The following is a 21,702-nucleotide window of genomic DNA, read 5'->3' on the forward strand; positions in this document are numbered from 1 at the left end:
AAAAAAACTGAAATAATGGCAATTGTAGTTCTTACCATTCACACAAAAATTATATTTCAAGGTCTGAGTTGGTGAGATTTGTTGACATCCTTGGGTCATGTTTCCACCTGATAAGATCAAGGTTGCCTTTAGATCTCACATGTAAGTGTTTATACAGGAATAGATTCCAGATGTAAATCGGAATCTGTTCCTCTATAAACACTCACAAGTCCCTTTCCCTTCAAATCCCAACTTTCTTTGTCCTACCTGACAGAATTCGCATTGCTGTTTCGTGAGTGTGCAGTTGTCCGCCATTAGTTCTCGTTGCTATGCATCACACTGCTGGTTGCATGGTAGTTGGATTCAGGGGCGTGGGAAGAAAACTGTCTCTGATTCCATAGCAGTCACCCCACTGTACCCCTGTGTTTTGAGTTTGTCTGTAGCAGTCCCCCCTGCTGCTCCCTATGTTTTGAGTTTGTCTGTAGCAGTCCCCCCCACTGCACCCCTGTGTTTTGAGTTTGTCTGTAGCAGTCCCCCCCACTGCACCCCTGTGTTTTGAGTTTGTCTGTAGCAGTCCCCCCTGCTGCTCCCTGTGTTTTGAGTTTGTCTGTAGCAATCCCCCCTGCTGCTCCCTGTGTTTTGAGTTTGTCTGTAGTTTTTGAAGCTGGGGTTTTTGATACAATCTGTCTAGTGATAGTGTGTGTGTGTGTGAGTGAGAGTATGAGTGAGTGAATGAGTGAGTGAGAGAGTGTGTGTGTGTGTGTGTCACATAAGTTGTTGCAAATTGCAAAAAAATCTTCATAATATTGATCTACATCAGCCTTGATGATCACTATGAACTTACTCAGGGATTAAAAGTGTAGCAGGAGAACAATTGATATTTTCTTAGAATTCCTTAGTAAAGAGACGGAAAATAAATTTATGTGTGTTTAACACCAAAAATGAGAATGAAGAAAAAATGTAGTTGTGCCACCCACGACAGGCCTTTATTTACCCATTACAGGTCTTTATTTACCCAATACAGGTTTTTGAATGAGACCACATGTTCTTCTCTTGCCTTCCAAGTGAACATTTCCCTTTCTGCGCAGTTCAGTTCAAGGTCCATTAGCCGAGTGTTTACATGCTGCAGTCCAGCCATGGTGGTGGTTTCTCCCCAGAGTTTCCTGGAAGGTGGGGAGCTCACCTTTCTCTCCCCCCCCCCCCTGCACGCAGAGCTGTTTAGCTCTGGCCGTGTGGTCACTCTCACACAGCTGGAGTTACACTGCCACAACGCTTCTGTACGCTACGAGGTGATCGTCTGTGAATCGAGCAGACGGTGCCCCCATGGGGAGGGGGGGGTTGGTTCTGGCAGGCACCTGGGAGAGTTGCCAGAGCAACCGGGCCCACCCCCTGCTTCCTTATGTCACTGTGGGGCCACAGAACCGGAAATGAGAGGCACACAATGAGGCTTCTGTTATTATGGGGGAGACCCTGACACACACAAACACAAACACACACACATTCACACACACGCAAACATAAACACACACACGCACATCACACACACACAAAACACACACATGCACACATAATTACATACATACATACATAGCACACACACACACACACACACATATATACACAAAACCTGCAGATATAAACATGCAATCACATATGCTCACAGAAACACACACACAGGCACACAGGCACACAATGTGTAATTCATCACAGAGAAGGGATCTGAAGTGGGTCAGTTTCGATGGGGACGGGAATGACAGAGGACGCTTTGTTGAATGTTGTCTGAGTGCGACGCAGCTGTAGTTTTTACGCGGCCTGCCGTCATCTGCGGCGGGTGGCGGGAGCCCCTCGATCCTCACCGCGGAAAAAAAAACGGGTTGCGGTTCGCCGCCGTCCCTGGGAAAGAGAAACCTGGCCGAGCCGCGCGGACGCCGCCGGGGGACGCCGCAGGACGTTAGCCTAGCCCTCACACTGCTTTACTTATTCCTTCGTCCGTTACCGCGGATACCGGCACGTCGGGAACTTCGGGAATGTTAATAACGCTTCGATCTGAAGCTTCGGTAACTAGGGCCACTGTTCTGCGGTGGTTGGCGGAGAAGGGAGAGGGGAGGGGGAGGGGGAGGGGGAGGGGGTGGGGCCGGAGGTGGAAGTCACAGGTTGCGCTCACCTTTCACTGCCACCTCGCTGCGCGTTTGCGGTTCCCCTACGGGCGTCCTCTTAGAATGCAGCCCTTGTTCGCTTCTGGCTCGGTTCTTCGGTTTCGTTGGCTTTCGTTCTCCGAGGTGACATCCGTTGCTCTGTCATCGATCTCCGTTTAAAGTCGCTCGTTTAATCTCAGGCTCAAACGGTTCTCGCTGGGCAGCGATTAACCTTGCCGTGACTTATTCACTCGGTCTTATTCGACACCGGTGAATGCTGGTTTTTCAATGGTGGTAAAACTGCTTTAGTTCGAGGGTATTATATTACAGTACATTCAGTTAGCGCATGCAGTATTCCAGAGCGACATTCAACAGAGGAGAAAAATAAGAGCGTTTATGCGATTAATTCCCAGACCAGTAAGTAACATCATGCATTGCCGTAGGTGGTGGAAAGTAAAGTAAATCTAGCCTAGGATAGCGGCACATAATGAGAATGACCGTGGAAGCCTTCTGTTGAGAGAAGAAAACCTTGCTCTCGTATTGTGGGAAGGATCATAAATAAAACAAAGACAGCTATGTGTCCACTGAATAATAGTGAGCACGGAAGAGTCCTTTAAGACAGGGGTTTTCAGTCTTTTCTGATCCAGAGACCCCCATCCAGGCACAAAGACATCCAGGGGATCTCCATCTTAGGTTCAAAAGGATTATATATTTTTTAAATTGCAATGACTGTACATATTTCTCCAAATCTATGTGTAGTGATTGCATATCAAGGCCAGGGACCCCCTATAGTACCTCCAAGGACATCCAGGGGTCCACGGAACCCTCCTGTTGAAAACCCCCCTGTCTCATCCTGTGATGCAATAATGGAATTTTTTTTATTGTAATTGCTATACCATATGGCACAAGTATAGCAGTCCAGCGAAATGAAATGGCAAAAGAATGATGTGAGCCTCTTTGCCTTGATTGATGGCAACAAAAACATGACTCTCCCTTTAGGGTTACTTCTCACAGTTTTTGCCAGAAAGAACTTCGAACTTGGCTAAGTGGGCTCTGCAGGAACGGGCTGAAGTCAGAGACAGCTGTAGGCTGTTAGTTTTATACCCAGCTGATACGAACAGGCTTTTTTTTCAGGCAGCTTTACCTCCAGGGGGGCTGGCAGGAACCAGAGAGGGGGGAGCCCTGAACGCAAAGCGCTCGCGGGGAGACGCAGATTCGCAGGGTCGCACATAAGGAACAAAGGCCCCTGGATTCAAACGCTAAGGGTTCCACAATAGAGGGGCTCCCATCTGTGTTTGCTAGCCAAGAAATGAACGTGACAAAGTCTATTGATTCGGTTAAAGCCGCACATCCCCCCCTAAAGCCGACATCCTGATGCAGCTGCGGTGGGTGGGGCAGTCCCTCAGCTCTTCCTTCCTATTTGTGGACAGTTTAGTACACATTACAAATTAACACCTACATACATCAGCGTGTTGTATGATTATATATAATTTTCTTTGGCATTTTATCAAGACGCCAAACATCTCTCTAGAGGCGTGGTTTCCGGGGCAAAAACTTTTGAGTCATCAGTTCGGTTATCTGATTTTATCTTTCTTTGTTTCTGTTTTTGTAAGAGTCGGTTGACTGAAACCTTTGTGCGACGGTCGGCATTATTCTGTTCACAAAACAGGAAGTTGAATTCCTTGTCTTTTTTTTTTTTTTTTGTGGGGCTGTTGAGTAAGTACTCAAATCAGCTCTTCCTTTCACTGTGGGTTTTGGGGGCTTTTTATAAAAGTATTGTGACACCGCCGGTGAAGTGAAACGGGCAGAGGCTCAGGACCTGGGTTTATATTCACACACAGTAAACTTGAGTGGAGGGATTCCTGTTTATAGTAAAGGGCTGCATTCTAAAGGAGTCTTGTGGCCTGCAATGGGTTGGGTTTGAAATGGATATTGGCAGGATGTTGTTATAATGTTGCGTGGTCGTGATATAATTTTGTAAACTCCACACTAATTATTTAAATGTTTTCTTCCCTTTGTTCTAGAAGCGAACATGTGCATTGTTTGCTGTACCATATTTTTTTTTGCGATGGCATGTAAACAAGTATGCCCCTGTAATTCCTCGGCGTCAGCAGGGGCTTGGTAAGACCAGCGCGTCTGTGTGCGACGGTGAGGGAGCGGCTGTTTTATCAGACGCACCGCAGCGTGCCCGATGCCTTTAGCTCACAGCCCCCCTGTGTCTGCCCTCCTCAGAAACCTGGCTGAGCAGATTTCCAGACTCTGGGAAAAAACAATGTCAGGCTTTGTGCTTCACACATTGATGAGATCCACACTCTGAGAATAATTCATTTATATATACAGTGAAAGCCATCCTGCCCAATTCCTGTTTACTTGGCGTAATCAATCCACCCCCCCCCCCCCCCTCTGGTTTTGTAAAGTTGGTGGTGGGCTTCATCACCAATAGGCCAGTAGGCTGAGATGTTTGTAGAACAGCTCCAGCCTTCCTCAGGCTCAGATAATGGGGCTCGCCCCAGTTGGCTCCTTTCCTCATTTCCTTGCGTCCTTTCCTCACTTCCTCAGTTCCACCCAATGGAGGACGTAAGGATGTGAAGAAAGGATGTGAGGACGGAATAATCAAGGAAGTGCATTCAATCAAGCCTCAGTTTGAACCGACATCAATTACAGGTGTGCCAGATGGGGAGAGGTGGATCCACAGGTTGATCATTTATATGATGCTTCCACACTCCTGTGGGTGCATCAGGGACAACATTTGGGGTGCAGCGCCTGCGTGGATTGTTTGTTTAAATTTTTATTTCTAAAGTTCAAGTGAGTGCAGTCCTGTCTCTTTAAGTCTTATATGTTGTTTTGTGAGATCCTAGCCTTATCCTAGCAAGCGTGCAGTCCCTGAGGAATAAAACTAATGGGTTGCGAGCTAATGTAAATCAGCTTTGCGAGTACGGGGATGCCTTTCTCATGGTATTTATGGAAACTTGGCTCACTGACTTGGACATGAACTCAACTCTGGATATTAAGGGCTTTGGGTCTCCTCTCCGGCTGGACCGAGACAGTAAGGGGGAAGTCTCAGGGAGGGGGTTGGGGGGGGGGGGGGGGGGGGCTGTGTCTGTACATTTAACTGCAGCAGGTGTAGCAGGAATATCTCCGTGCGTGAGCGACTGTGTCCACCCAACATTGAACAGCTGTTTTGTTGAGGCCCTTTCCCCGCCCCACAGAATTCCCTAAATTATTTGTTACCGTTGTTTACATACACCCCAAGGCGGACGCCAAATTTGTGGCTGACACCATTTTGAAAGTGACTCAGAAACTGCAACCCATCTCTCCGGAAGCCCCGAACGTTATAATGAGAGATTTTCAATCTTTGTCATTTAAAGGAATCGTTGAACAGGTTCTATCAATATGTCACCTGCTTCACGCATTACAACAAAACTCTGGACCTCTGCTATGGTTCCATTAAAGGGGCGTATAAGTCTATCACTGGAACCACTCGTGGATCATCTGACCATAACCATAACCTTCTGCCCATACATAAGACCGTTTTGCAGAGGAAGAAGGTGCACAAACGACAAGTTAAGGTTTAGTAGACAGTAGACTGTACCATGGTCTTGCAGGGCTGCTGTGATCGCACAGACTTGGCAGTGTTCCAAGACTTTACGGATGATTTAGATGGTCTTACCGATGTTGTGTACAGCTGTGTTTCCTTTTGCAAGGACTGTGCGATCCCTACCAGAGAAGTAATGGTTTTTCTGAAAAACAAACTGTGGATTTCGAAACCTCCGAAAGGACTTGTATGTGAAAGGAAAGCTGCTTTTACGGTCGGCTATGTAGAAGCAGAGAGGGAATCTGCAGTAAGAAGGAAGCGAGGTCTGAAATTAAAAAGTCTAAGCTGAGTTACAAGAATAAGATTGAGGCTGAGCTCAGCAGTAATAATCTAAAAACTGCCTGGAATGAAATGAGAATGATGACAAGCTCACATGATATGGGCAATAGGGGTATCAGTCTTGATGGTTTTAATTCAAACACACAACTGGCTGAAGAAATATGGTTTTTATCTGAGGTTTGATGATCATGGTTTTACAACACAATTAAGGCATAGGACGAAGGCCAGGTTACTTAAGGCTTATCCTGAGGAACTCTGTAACATCGTTCATTTTATTTTTATGCAATCTCTTCAGCTGCAGAAGGTACCTAAACTTCACTATGTTTCCTCTAGCCAAAAGTAAAATGCCCATGGTTTTAAATGATTTTAGGCCAGTAGCTCTTATTTCTTTAAAGGAGTACCATGGTGGTTGAACGTGACACTTCCCAGTTGTCTTCAGGCAACAACAAAACAAATGTGCATAATTTTTTTATTCTTCAGTCATTTCAATGTACTTTAAAACGTATTTTTCTAAGCCTAAATTTCCCACTATAAAAATTCCCGAACGTCTGGGCGTGGTAATGAGAACCGTCAGTTAGCTATGATTGACAGACCGCGCCCCGTTACCATAGCTACCCCCATGATACGCTCTCTCTTTGGGAGACTGAATTTTCACAAGCTAGCTAGCTTAATAGTATATCAAGTATCGATAGATAGCTAAGGTAAGGACGTTGACTTGTATCCAATTATAATTTTTGCTATCTAGCTAGCCAAGTTAAGATAAAAGCACAACTATAACGTCCTCATAAAAGCAAACTAGCAAGCTAACGTTATCGATAACATTGCCTTATGAAAGCAAACCTCCTAGCTAACTAACGTTAGCTAGCTAGCTAAATGAATATAACCAGAAATAATCTAAAGGCACTCTAATATAAGTGAACCTAACGTTAGTTAAATATTTGCATTGTCTGAACAGCAGGACGGTGTGTCCTGTCAGATTTCTTTACGGGGCGTGGAAATGGGAGTGGTTACTGTATTCGTGACGTAGCAAAATGACAACTTTCTCAACCGGTTGAAAATAAGACGATGAATTTAAAATGCATATTTCTCAAAAAATACAGAACGGACATATTTAATACTTTGCTCATTGTGTTTCTTCAATGCCTCTTGTGCAAATAGCACATAAACCCGAGAAAGTGTGAAAATCACCATAGTACTCCTTTAAGAAGTGCTTTGGAAAGTTAATTAAGAAAAATAAATTTTGCAGCAGGTGGAGACATTACTAGAGCCCTTGTGGTTTGCATACAGGGCGAGCAGAGGTGTGGAGGATGCCAGCCTTATCTTACTTAACTTTCTATACAAGCGTCTTAAGGGCCCTAAGACTCACGCCAGGCTTTTATTCACAGATTTCTTTTTTGGCTTTTAACACTATCCAGCCACATCTCCTAGCAGAGAAACTGCTTTCTCATTTTTTCATTGATCTTCACATTATTGGCTGTTTGTTAGACTTTTTTAGCTGGTTAGGTGTCAGTGTGGGAGAGTAACCGTGAGAGATGCCCTCCAGTGGCAGATGAAGCCCTCACGACCTGCACAGCCAGGTCTGTGGGCCTGCGCTCGGCTCGTAATGAAGAGAACCGAAAGATTTCCACGGCCTTCTGGGACGTGTTGTTTTCTTGCGCGGTTTGTGACTCACTCCTGGCCGTGCGGGTCGATGTCGTGTGCAGGTCGGTTATGAAAGCTCTCTGCTTCCTGCTGCGTCGGCGTTCCGCTGGTTATTACAGACCCGAGAGCGCTTATGGCCCGTCAGGGCTCTCTGCAGGCGTGGAAGTGATCTCACTTCTGCATCACTTTCGAAACAAACGATTTTTTCCGTTATGCAGAACCTCGGTGCACGGAAATCTGAAGAGACAGGCTAGGCTGTCTGACCTTTCTCACTGATTTTTTGTTTTTGTTTTTTCATTTTAATCCTTAGTTTTATGCCTGATCATTGTCCTGATTGGTTGATTTCTGTACTGATTTTCTACTGTCTGCTGTCTACCTTATGGAAATGGAGTACACTCCCATGAAATAATAAATATATTTCACAAATGATAAATATACAGTATCAAAGAAAAATAATGGCAGTTATGTCTATATTTAACCATATATTTTGGGAAGTGTTGCATTACTGTATGTCATTTTATATTGATAATTTATTTCTTTATATTTTGTGTAGCTGTGTGTGCCATTTCTCACACAGGGTCTCAGTGATCCCCTCAGAATGCAGGCCAAGGAATTTCCCAGGGTGCTTTGCGCTTGTGCTGTCCGCATGCTAATGTGTGTCACAACCATAATTACAGCCTCTGAATCACAACGAGCTGCCAATTGTTTTGTTTTTTTTTCATTAGAGACTTGTAACGTCTACCGAAGAACGATTTACCCACTTAGGACCACATTATGTCATGAACAGCTATCCACACCAATTAAGAATAAATATCATATATTCACATCCCAAGGACATTGAATCGGTCAGAAGGAATAATGATTTTGTGTGCTGCATGGCAAAGAGTTTTGTTAGAAAGAGATTCCATGTTTAAAATTTTTCAAAGACAGGTGAAACGAAAGTATCATGGAAAATGGAGGCAGGGGTTTTTGACAAGGTTGAAAAACAGTACAAGCAGCGGTGAGCTAAACCTCCATTGTGTTGAAACTTGAACTTTAGGATTACTGTGAGCCATTTTCCGTCACAGCTGTCTGTAGAGCTGTGGGTGTGCACCTGCCACACCCTCATGGGGTTGTGAGGTAATCATTACATTACATTATTACATTACAGGCATTTGGCAGACGCTCTTATCCAGAGCGACGTACAACAAAGTGTATAACCATAACCAGGAACAAGTATGACGAAACCCCTAGAGAGAAGTACCGGTCCAAGTGCAGGGAACAACCGCATAGTTCAACTTGGACCCTGAAGGTTAAACTGATTAACACTAACACAACGAGAACGGCAACAACGCCATCTATGGAAAAAATACAAGCAGTAGTTAAGACAGTTAATGCACCTAAGTCACCTACGAAACAGCTGCCTAGTTATAACCCTAAGCTTACAGTCATTTACAGGGGGGTAGGGAGGGATGGGGAGAGGTGCAGCCTGAAGAGGTGAGTCTTCAGTCGTCGTTTGAAATGGGTCAGTGTCTCAGCTGTTCTGACCTCCTCAGGGAGTGGAATTGGATTTTAAAAAAACAAGGAGGTGTGATGGAAAGGTGAATGAGAGGGTGTTCACCTAATTCCTGGTAATTACATTAAAGAAGGTCTAGAAATGTCCTTAAAACTAGGTTTAAAATCTCCCTGACTATTTAAAGCTATTTATACTTTGTCTCTGTGCAAAGTGGACTAAAGGCAAAGGTGAGGGGGAAGGGCTCATTCCAATCACTTGTTGTATCCATCCTCGTCTCCTCGGCCCTCAACTGACCCAGAAATCAGTCAAGCCGCCATCTTTGATGACAGAGCTAGGATGCTTGAGCGAGCATACACGAGTGCATACTTTGTGAAAGTTTTTTTTTTTTTTTTGGGAACGACTGATGGGTATAAATGATCGACCTGTGGATCCACATCTGCCACATATGCCACATCCGTAATTGACGTGGCTTCAAACTGACAATTGGCTGAATAAGAACGTTCCATTTCCTTGATTTATCCTCCAATTGGTGCAGCTAGGAGCATGGAAAGGACACAAGGATAGGATGCAAGGAGATAAAACGAGCGGTTGGAATGAGCCCAGAGACTGACGTGGTGCGGTCGAAGTTAGGGAGATTGGGAGAGAGACAGTTGAGGCATCTAATGAAAGAAGTTTTAGTGTTTTCCTGTGCTTTCTACCGCAGTTGGGGGGGGGGGGGGAACAAAAATATGAATCTAGATTCCTTCGCTTCCTGTACAAACTTTAAGGATGAATACTTTTTCACAGTTGCTAAATGCTCACCATGACCACTGTGATGACACACACACACATGCATACATACCACACATGAAATACCTTATTTAACTCCTGTGACCGGCAGCCACGACAGATACATGCTTGTGTGTAAACCCCCAGGGGATTGGCTTCCTGTGTGTATTTATTCAGAGAAGACTGAAGTCTTCCAGGAGATGCCTTACACTCAGCGGCCCATGTAGGGGGGGGTCACCTCCCTCGATTCTCATTGGCTTCCTGTCTCGGTACATCCCGGTCTTCCCCGAAGTCAATAAAGCTACGCACGGCATGAGACAGACAGGGTTAGTTGTGCATCTTGTCAATATATTGTCTTTGATCTGCTTCGGAGAATACTGTGTTCTCATAGGCCACAGTCAGCGGTGGCTGTCAGGATTAGATTAAAGACTGTGTGGCTTCCACATCTAAAGTGCTGATCGCCGTCTAAAAGACCGTGGTCTGGAGTTTAATCCTGACCGCTAGTGCCAACTGCTGGGTTAGATCCTACAGGGCAAAGGAAAGCAGAGTCTGCCCTTACTGTCAGTCAGGAGGGTGGTTTCTGCCACTAGGGTACACCCAGGCCATGCCCAACAAGAGGCCCCTATGATCTGCCCATCGTGGGATGCGTAAGACGTGCAGTCCTCCATCTGATAGACAGGGTAGAGGGTCTGGTGGGGTGGGGGCAAGAAGAGGCTGGCTGCATTCTTTTTGGAGGGAGTATTTGCTAGCTGGACTGGATTTTTCAATTGTGAGAAAAATATGAGTTTAATCATTTTAATCAAAAGCTTCACAAAAGGAATACAATTGCAGCAGTGCCAGCTGCTATAAACTTAAGCAAATAAGCAAGGGACTGTACTGTGATAATTGTAGCCTGAATATTTCATGCACGATTGGGCCTGGGGGCACACATGTGATATCTTTGGACCAATCAAAAGCAGATTTGTATGTGGAATATAGCAAGGCACTGTTGCTAATAAGTTTCAAAGCAACAGGAAGGAGTTAAACAGTGATATTTTGCCAGTTTTCCTTGTACGCCTGCACTGTGTGAATCTGAAGAGCTCAGCTCTGTGCAGTGTGTGTTGTGCACATAATCGCTTGTATGTTTGTTTATTTCCCAGGCATGTCCGTGCATGCCTTATTCTGGATGTGTTTGATGGTTCCTGGACTGTTGCTCCTGTGGTTACAGTATTTTTAGCCAGGCTGAAGTTTGATCTCACCTCTTCATAAGGGTGCACTGTTAGATGAATACTACTACACTGTACTGCTGGTGGGTGAGCAAGTGCGTGTGCATGCGAGTGTGTGTGTGTTTGTGCACGTGTGCAGGAGAGGTGCATGTGTGTGTTTGTGTGTGACTTATCTCAGTTCAAGAATGCTTTATTGGTATTAAGTATGAATATATTGACCAAGCTTTACCTAATTAAACTACAAAATGTACACATTAAACTACGAAATAATTTGCTTTGGGGTAATAAATAACTGATAGCTACTTTTTATATCACAACACTAAATATGAAACCCATGTTGACAACTAACAATTTTTTAAAAACGTTTCACTGGTCTCACTCATTTCTCTCTCTTACTCTCCTGTCTCCCCTCCCTCTCTGCTTCTTTCCCTGTTTATCTTCCCCATCTCTTACAATTTCTCTTCCCTACCCCCCGCCCCCCCCACTCTACCCCCTTTCCACCTCTCTCTCTCTCCGTCTCTGTATCTCTCTCTGCTGGCATATGTGCTAATCTAATCATGTGTCACTCCGCACCACAGACCTCATGCAGGCCTGCAGGGCTGTGGAGGGGAGGGGGGCCGCTAGACGGGGCTTTGGAACAGTACAGAGTGTTCTCTTTGTTCCGTCTCCCGAGGAGCAGGGGATGGGAGAGTCGGATCTGGGGGATTGTCTTGAGCGTGGACCCCGCCAGATGTTTTAACAGGGGCTGCTTTGCTGCCCTCCTGTGTGCGTGCTCTGATGCGGCTGTGATGACATTGTGATGACACTCTGATGCGGCTGTGATGACACTGTGATGACGCTCTGATGACACTCTGATGCGGCTCTGATGAGGCTCTGATGCGGCTGTGATGACACTGTGATGACGCTCTGATGCGGCTGTGATGACACTGTGATGACGCTCTGATGTGGCTCTGATGACACTGTGATGACACTCTGATGACACTCTGATGCGGCTGTGATGACATTGTGATGACGCTCTGATGACACTCTGATGCGGCTGTGATGACATTGTGATGACGCTCTGATGACACTCTGATGATGCTCTCGGGCTGGTTGCCTCAGTGGTCTTAACTAAGACCAAGTTGGTTAAGTTGGTTGTAGCCGCTTAGACAATGATGGCGGGTTTGTGTTGATACATTTCATCAATATCTGTGCGTGTGTGTGTGTGTCTGTGTGTCTGTGTGCGTGTGTGCGTGTGTGCGTGTGCACGCGTGCGTGCGTGCGTTCGTGTGCGTGCGTGTGACTGTGTGTTTGTGTGTTTCCAGCTGCGGATCAGGACGGCAGAGAGGGCAGGAGGCCTGGGAGGAGCCCCCTGCAGGCCCTGTACGACAGTGACCAGGTGACCCACTCCACAGCACCCCCTGCAGCCCCCACAGTTCACCGGCCACCTCACTTTCGTATCCCAGGGTGCTTCACAGAGAGGGACTGCAACCATAGATATTCTATCTACTATCCAGATACTCAGTCAGTTTTAGGTTCAATATTTTGCAGCTAAAACAGTAACAGAGGTTGACTTTTAAAGGGGCTGAAAATCTGTTCAGAAAATAGATAGAGAAACTGAAAATTCTATGAACAGACACCACAGGATACTTCCACCAAAAGTACTGGCTGATTTATTGGGAGAGAGTAAACAAATTAATAAAAAAAACTGTTTCTTTAAAAAACATAAAGAACGTTTATTTTAGATTCATTGCTCTCTAGTCCGTTTTAACAGTCTGTCCTTGTAAAACACTGATTTGGGCAGAGCCGATCACACTTTTCAGCTGTAAGTTCTCTGTGGAAAAGTTTGGTCAGATGCCCTTTTAATTTCTGCAGACTCTAATGAGGCCAGTGTTATTGAATGTCTGGTTCTGTTTTTGCTCAGTAACCCTGCATGTGTCTTTAGCATTAATGAGGGGAAAACAATTTCTGGAAGAAAAAAGTGTGACGACCGCACTGTGGCATTCGGGACTGATCCTGTGGCAATGAATCCCCTCACACCTCTGTCCATTTGTGACAAAGTGCTCATTATTTAAATTATGAATTTAAAAGTTTCTGTGACTTCAGTCCCAGAATACCGAATGAATGCAGCCTGAGGTGGTCAAAAGAAGATGTTAGCCAAAATGAGTTCAGAGTAAACGTTTAATGGTGTTGCAAAGGGGCCATTTAGTTCTTTTGTTCTGCCACCCCATTGGCCAGACAGACTTCTGTTTGCCACCACACTGGACGGAACTCTCTCTGCGACCCCATTGGCCAAAAATACCTCTTTCTGTGATCCCATTGGCCAAACAGACCTCTCTCTGCCACCCCAAGGCATTGCTTCTCTCCTGTCTCACAGCCAGACATCTAAAAGTCTTTGAAAGCAATGTGAATGGCTTTAGCTCCTTTGTTTGAATGGGGCGATCATTCCGAAGCTTTTATTAAAACATTTGCTTATTTTAAACCTATGCCCGAGGAAACCTGAATCCTCAGTGTGTGTGAATGCAATCTGACATCATTTCTTTTTCCATTTACTCTCCCTCCCTGCTCTTTTTCTTCCTTCCACCCCTCCCTCAAAACTCTCATTCTCTCTTACTCCCCTGTCAAATTCAAATGCAGAACGTTTTATTGTCTTTCTGTAAATATTGTCAAAACATGCAGAACAATCAGTTATATTATAGTTATTATATACAACAATGGCCACAATAGTGGCAACATAACCTACTTACAGCCTGACCGCCTGTGTAAATAGGGTGTTGTGTGAGAAAGCTGCTCATTTTAATTCCTCTCAGCGAGGCAGAAAAAACAATTTTTCAGCTCCTCCATGCACATGAGACAAAGAGAGGGGCTGGAAAAGGGCCAAGGAACTATAAAGACGTTTTCATTTGCTTTTAAAGGCTTTTGGTTTGTGTTACCCAAAAGCCCCCCCCCCCTCCCCCCTCCCTACATGGAATCTCTTAGATGGGCGTGTCAGGAACACATACCTGTCTGAAGCTAACCAGCTGTCCTATAGCTCAATGCATCGTATTGTAGCATTTTTTGGCAGGCAAATTTATGTGTGATGTTGAAGCAATTTTACTGTTTTTTTTGTAGCATGGACGGGCTCAGTGCCAACATACATTTGTAATATACTGCGTAGATACCAGCACAGCTCAGCCTTAGGTCCTCCATTTCCAGCTGGCTTTGTGTTCCACGTGTCAATTAGGGAGGCAGCTTTGAATTTTGAATCCCTTAAACTTTTCCATTGCATATCAGGGAGGCACCAACAATGGAAAATGATTGAAGCAGGCTCATATTTTAAGGTTAACTTCATATTGCTAATATTTTATTGTTTTGCCCCCTTTATTTTTTGTTTCTCTGCTTAAGTTGTCCCAAAATTATCTCTTGATGTAAAAAAAAGCCTCACTTTTAGATCCTTTTTGTGACGTATCTTGTGTTTAATCAGCACTTATTTGACTATTTTATTCTAACAGTTTTTATTGGATTTGTTTTCATCGTAGTTTTCATTTCTATGTGTGTGAAGCACTTTGGGCTGCTTTTTTGTATAAGCTGCTATTACAGTAAAGAGTATTATATTGAGGCATACTTTCGGTTTCTTTCTTACAATTATCTAAATACAGCCAGTAAAACTTGGTCAAAAAACATTATTTTGACAATTTTTGAGGATGCTGGCGAAAGTTGAAAACAATTTTTTTTCTACAAACTTTTGAGCAAAATAATAACAGCTCCTCCTCTTTGCCTCGCCCGCTCCACCCCCTGACTCCTCCCCTCCCACTCCTCTGACTCCTCCCCCTGGCAGCTGGAGCTCTCTCCCGTGCACGTGCTGCACCAGCGTCGGCGGGAGCTCTTGGAGGAGGAGTGCCACGCCCACACCAGGAAGCGGCGCGTCCTGATCCCGGAGGACCTCAAGCACCTGATCGTGGACGACCAGCACCGGCTCCTCTACTGCTACGTGCCCAAGGTGGCCTGCACCAACTGGAAGCGCGTGCTGATGGTGCTGACGGGCGGCGGGCGCTACGGCGACCCCCTCCAGATCCCCGCCCACGAGGCGCACGTGCCCGGCCGCCTCCGCTCGCTCTCCGAGTACTCGACGGCCGAGATCAACCGGCGCCTCCGCACCTACCTGAAGTTCGTCTTCGTGCGGGAGCCGCTCGAGCGGCTGGTCTCGGCCTACCGCAACAAGTTCACCCGCAGCTACAACACGGCCTTCCACAAGCGCTACGGCACCAAGATCGTGCGCCGCCACCGGCCCGACCCTCGGCCCGAGGCCCTGGACCGCGGCGACGACGTCTCCTTCCGGGAGTTCGTGTACTACCTGGTGGACCCGCGCACCCAGCGCGAGGAGCCCTTCAACGAGCACTGGGAGCGGGTGCACGCCCTCTGCCACCCCTGCCTCATCCACTACGACCTGGTGGGCAAGTACGAGACGCTGGAGCAGGACTCCAGCTACGTCCTGCGGCTGGCCGGCGCCGAGCCCGAGGTGCGCTTCCCCGCCTCCGGGAAGAGCGCCCGCACCACGGGCGACATGGCCGCCAAGTTCTTCGACGACATCAGCCCCTTCTACCAGAGGAAGCTCTACAACCTCTACAGAATGGACTTCCTGCTCTTCAACTACTCCGTACCGGCCTACCTGAGGATCAGATGAGGGGAGTTTGAATTGTGTGTTTCATATTACCGTTACATGTTGTGTTTGGGTGTGTGTACGATTGTGTGTACGATTTTGGGGTGTTTATAGGGGTGTATGCGTGTGTGAGTAGATAGGTTTCGGTAAATGCGTATGTGTGAGAACATAGGTTTAGGTACATGCATGTGTGTGTGTGACTAGGTGTGTGTGTACGTGTGCGTGTTGTTAGTAACGATGCCTTAACTGGGAAACACTTATGAAGTATTCAGCCACTAATGATTTGAAGTGGGCCCGAAGGTTGAAACTTCCTGTTCTTGTCTCCAGACAAACTGTGATAGAAGTCATAATCCTGCTGACGGACGCTGTGCAGTAGGTTGTGCTAAGGACTTGGGCCGCGGCGCTTTCTGACGAGCCACGTTCGGAGTTACACAGGGAAACCGCGACGAACAACGTCATCCTCACGATCCTTTCTGCGTGAAATGTACTGTACGCTGAAAGGGTTAATTCAATCAAACTGCATTTGAACCTTCTGTTTGGGAGAACTAAAGACAGTGTGGAAATCCAACCGTTTACACACCAGCAAACTGAGCCTCTCCATCTGGCGTCGACGCCTGTTTCATATCAATGGATTTATCTTTTCCTAAATGAGTGTTTATGTGAATTGTGGGTTTGAGGGCACTGGTACTCTTAAACTAGAGTGAAAGGAAATATTTCACACCACAGCATTCATTGTTACTTATGTTTACTGTGGTTGCAATGTATACCAAATATAGCCAAATTTATTTTTACAAGCTTTAAATTTGGCATTTTGCAAACATCTCATTGATGTCCAAGACAAAGACTTTTCAAGGCACTATGGGTGCAAAGGAAACTCGTTTAAAAGATAGGGGGCTCTTTCCAATTGCTGATTTTTCATCCTTTCCTCGTGTCCTTTCCTTGCTTCCTTTGCTCCAGCCATTGGAGGACGCAAGGAAAGGACGCGAGCATGGAGGAATTGAGGAAACGTGTGTTAGGCAAATAGAACATCCTTGTTCAATCAAGCTTCAGTTTGAAGTCACGTCAGTTACAGATTCCAGATGGGGAGAGGTGGATCCACAAGTCGGTCATTTATATGTTGAGTGTTCTGATCAAATACTTCCGCAAAAGAAGCACTCGTGTTTCCTTGCTCATGCATCTTTCAGGAGCCTCCAAGCTCCTTCCTCCTAGCTCCTTCAAGGAGCACTGAACGGGTTGGAATGTCCTCGAAGATAGTGGACCATGACAAATTTCCAGGTCCTTCGAGGATCAAGGAGACAATGACAGATAAAATAAGCGATTGAACAGAACCCAGGGACTCGCCAGCTTCACAGAGTACGCACACACGCGAAGATAGCCGATTGTGAAATTGCAAGTACAGTAAGTTGCCAAGACATTGAGTCCTGATGTACATGCACCTCTCACATTAATCAGGAACAGTTTTTTCCCCCAACTACATAATCAGGAGTAACCTGCCTACCTTGTAGAGGCAGTAGTATGAGGTAGGGCATTACCCGTATCATAGATGTTAGCATTTTTACTGTCCACAGACCACAATATATTTTTCTGGCTTCCATTTTGGGGTGAATTTTTCCTTTAGCTTGGCAAGGGCAGCCAAACTGTTCAGTAATATGCGGCGGGCACCGTACGAAGCAAACGCTTGATGTGTGTACGTGAAAGAAACTATGGCGTTGTTTCAGTCGCCAAACCGTCTCCAGCTCCAGGAGGATAATTGGTACTGCCACGTTAGTCTACCGCCATAAACCTTAATTTCAGTTTAATTTCAGTCAGGCAGTATACAGGTTTGTCTCTTAAAGCCAGTGCATTCTAGCCAGTAGGCTTACTAGCTAATATCTAGCCATGACACTGCAGTTGGCTTATGGTTATTTAAAGGTCGAATCCATTTACATAATATTTCCCCTGTAGCATTTAGGCTTGCCCAATACTCAACATTCAGGCTTCTTTTGTCTTTTTCAGTTCCCCTTTCATTGAAACAAACAGCACAGACATACATGCGCGCGCACACACGTACACACACACACACACTCACAAAGGCTTCTCTGTGATGTCTGACTGAGAACTGGTCATTAGCTTAATAACAGGCTGACTACATAATGTGTGTAAACACAGAGTACAAAGACGTGGAGGTGCACTCCCTAATGTTGCCTTTTCCAAGAGCAGAATGAGTTACTGATGGCTGGTTTGGTTAAAATGATGCAAGCATGACAAAAGACAGGATTATTATTGTTCAGTTCATTATAACAAATGGCAATGTTTGTCAGATTATGTGTCTTACAAGATAAAACAAGAGCTGACTCTTCAGGAAAGTGTGCCCGTTCACTTTCAGTGTAGCCAAGGAAAAGAATAGGAGCAAGGTGCAAACCACACTCACAGATACTGTCCATTTTCTGGGAAACTTAATTCATGTAACCTGTATGTCTACGTGCATAATTTCAGGTGTCCTCAGAAAGTACAATTTAATGGTACGCTAAAATTTGTGATTACAAGACGCGGTGTGATTTCATGTGAAAATGTGAAGGCTTTTACAGTCAGATCCGTGTCATGGTTCAGGTCCCCTCGTCGGCTCAACAGGACATCACGCCGGATCTGTGATGTCACTGGCGGACAGTTCAGCGACGCGGACTGGACTCTCAACGGCATCCTCAGAGTCGTCTGCAGAGCCGCTGTCCTTCACCTTCCATTTCCGCGTGACCGGCTGAGGTTGTGAACACCCGCCCGTTACCTGCAGGCCCAGTCCCCGTGGAGCCAGGATTTCCGAGACGACTTTCTAGCGTTTTCCACGGCGCGTTTTTATCGTTAGACGGCCAGTCGCCCGAGAGAGGACGTTTTACAACATCGAGGAGCCACCGCCTCCCAGAAGTCCTGCTGCGTGTCGTTTTCGGGGGAACTCACGATGTCGTTGCGTCAGTTGTTTTGTATCGTCTTCGTGTTCCTATGCAGGTTTCTAAAAGTTTACGCTCAATCAACAACCGAGTCGCATGGTGGCCGATGTCACGTCACATGGTTCAGCGCAGCTCTGTTTGAGAGAATTTGCACCCTCTACGGCTCGCGCCTGAACGCACGTGCACCGCACCTTTATACCAAGAAACTGTGAAAACAGAGGCAGCGTGCGCTAGAAAGAGCGAAGCCGACTTCCAGCATTTCAGCAGCGGCTTGGCGGACGCGAGCCGACTCTGCTGAGGATCAAAGAGCGATCGTTGACACTGCAGTTCCGAGAGGAACGCGCCAAACCGTTCGCTCAGATTTGCGGTTGGAGAATCCTTCTTCGCTTAGATCAAGGCCTCAAGTGAATCTCATCCATATGGTACAGCCAATTCAAAAGTAAGAAAAGCCCTTACATTACCATTACATCGTATTCCTCATAAGGTAATAATATACTTCTATTTAAATACAAACTCCTTCACTGAGTCTCAGTTTGAGCTATTTTGACTGGCGGAAGGTTTTTTGGAATTGCCTTCAGAAATAATATCTGTGATCGCAGCCTCAAAATAAGTGGCCACCTCAGTGGGGAGTATTCTGTGATGTTTGAATAGGAACCGCTCTTACAATCACAAGGTCTACTTCCTGCCTCGCAGTTTGGCGAAGATGAACGCAGCCACATTGTGTCTGTGGTTCGGCACGACCTTCGGGTTTAGCTCATTTAAGATTTAGGCCCGTGAGCTGCCCCAGGTGTGGGGTAACTGAGCAAATCTGTCAGTGCGTTTCTCTCTCTCTCTCTGCACATTATGTTGAGTTAACTGAAATTGTACTCTGAGTGAGACTTCGGGCTCCTGAGGTCAAACACAGCTCATTTTGTAAAAATAACTTTGATCCGACAGTTTGTGGTACAGCGAACACATTGACGCTTGGTTCTACTTTTCTTCATAATCAGCATGTATGTGTTCACATCGTTGAAAAGGTCCCTTGAACCCAGCAGGGAAATATTTAAACGAGAATTTGTTGGAGTAAAGTTGCTCTTTGTGTAAGATCTTTTGGCATGTGAGTGATATTTATTAGTGTTCCGTACTGCAAGTGTGTGAGTAACATTCTGCGGATTACAGGACACAATGGTACCATTGATAGTCGTTTCAAATAAAAATAAAACAAGGTATGGAGATGTCATTATTTTGACTGACGGTGTGAGTTCTTGGATGTTTGCTTCCACTATCAGATATAAACTTATTTTTTTATTTGTATTTTCCAGTGTGTAACTGTATTGATTTGGCAGAAAACAGCTCTAATATTGTCTACATTTCAATATACAGTAGACACATAGTTATATCTCTGTTTATTACATTCCAGTTAATGACTTCAAAAATATACTTAGAACAACGTTAATAGATACAAGATAAATATTTTATTTTGACAAATATCTCAACTGCTTTTAGTGTGAATTAAGACTAACTGCGCTGTACGTCACAGGTAAATTGTGTTTCCTTTGTCTACAGTGTGTGTGCAGGCTACTCTTATGACCACATACACAAAGGTTTCTCACAGATGGCACGTAAAACATCAGAGGCAGTAAATACAAGACTGAACAAAATGGAGGCAAAACTTAAGACACGCAATGAAGCAAATTCATGAGCGCAACTTCTGGATGGACGTCGGCACAATTAACACTGAAAACATAAGCTGTCCGGACCTACTTTTGTCCAGTCGTTCAAGTAAAAGTAACTAACACCACAACCTTTTCGATTATTCTACTCAGTATTACTACTAAGTATCATCTCCTAGTATTGTTATATGGACGAGAGCTCCCATTCGTCAAATCATTTCCTCAGGGAAATTACTGTGCGTGTACAGCACTACCACTGTGTGGCGTGCATCGATCGCTGTGGGTAGACAACAAACGTGAGAGAGTGAGGAGTTTCAGTATACGGCAGGTTGAATACACTACCTGCTTCCCTACGGACAAAAAAAGACTTTTAATACAGAAATGCGATTTTCTAACTTTGTGTCTCTGCTGCATACGATAAGACTTATTTTGTGACGGAAAGCCTCGTTGAAAAACTACGCGGAATGAGAGCCACACGAAGCCTGAGTCTGGCGATGTGAAAGTCTGAGCTGGCATCTGTTCCCAAACGCTCTCTCCGTCTCTCCCCCACCACCCCTCCCCACCCCACCCCCCTCCCTCACATTCTCAGTTTAAAACTCTCTCCCGCCCCCTCCTCTCGCTGCCCCCACCCCTCCCTCTCATTTTCAGTCTCTGTCCTCCTCCCTCCCTCCAGGTGAGTGTCACAGACAGTTCAGTAGCAGTGTGGCTTGTGAGCAAGGTTCCAGATACAAATCCCAGGTGAGAAAACTGCAGCGCGCCCCCTACCGCCAGTTTAGCGAAACTGCTTCACCAAATACGCTATACTATGCTCTCTAAATGAGCAATGTATGAAAATATAAGACATATGTATCACCCAGGGTAAGGCCAAACATCTGCCAATCAGGTGTGTTTTCAGGGGGGGGGGGGGGGGGGTTGTTACCAGCGCTTGCATTATGAAGCCTAACTTCTCCAGCTAAAGGCAGAATGAGGATGTAGATTTGGCCGTGGTCTTCAGGATCCCCGCTCAGGTACGCAAGAGTCTGTGTCCGGTCCCGGATTAGCAATGTATATATGTGTGCGTGTGTGTAAGTGCGTGCATGCGTGAGCGTGTGTGCGTTTGTGAGCGTGCATGCATGTGAGTTTTTGTGCGTGTGTGTGTGCATGTGCATGTGTTTGTATATAAGTGTCTGTGCATGTGTGAGCGTGTGTGTTTGTGTGTGTGTGTGTGCATGTGCCACACCCCTTCAGCAGCAGAGGGCAGATGAACAGCATGTGGATATGTGACCGCTGCAAATGGTCGCAGGTTAAGGGGTCCAGAAGGGTCAGAGGTCGTGCCCCCCCCCACGCAAGTGAACTTGTTGATGAAGGGCAGAGCGCATTCGAGTGAGGTCTCTGCCGCTCCGTGTCTGGGGTGGAGATGCACCAGGCAGCCCCG

At 45.9% G+C, this 21,702-nt stretch overlaps 1 protein-coding gene and 1 long non-coding RNA gene across 4 annotated transcripts in view; both read left to right on the top strand.

Annotated features, from left to right (window-relative positions):
- The window catches only part of LOC135234654 (carbohydrate sulfotransferase 11-like), a 37,144-nt gene extending 17,286 nt beyond the window's left edge, over nt 1-19,858 (top strand). For 2 of the 3 annotated variants that reach the window (XM_064299477.1, XM_064299474.1), the window contains exons 2-3: nt 12,402-12,475; nt 14,894-19,858. In XM_064299477.1, coding sequence (XP_064155547.1) covers nt 12,402-12,475; nt 14,894-15,739 — 920 coding nt within the window. In that variant the 3' untranslated portion in view covers nt 15,740-19,858. The remainder of the gene's footprint in view (nt 1-12,401; nt 12,476-14,893) is intronic. The other variant, XM_064299475.1, reaches the window with a different exon arrangement.
- LOC135234658 (uncharacterized) lies at nt 5,244-9,839 on the top strand. The gene is made up of 2 exons (XR_010324164.1): nt 5,244-6,385; nt 7,197-9,839. It is a non-coding gene; the product is annotated as an uncharacterized LOC135234658 (long non-coding RNA).
- Nucleotides 19,859-21,702: the final 1,844 nt, after the last annotated feature.

Source organism: Anguilla rostrata, chromosome 11 (assembly GCF_018555375.3).
Source record: "Anguilla rostrata isolate EN2019 chromosome 11, ASM1855537v3, whole genome shotgun sequence".
Taxonomy (NCBI): Eukaryota; Metazoa; Chordata; class Actinopteri; order Anguilliformes; family Anguillidae; genus Anguilla; species Anguilla rostrata.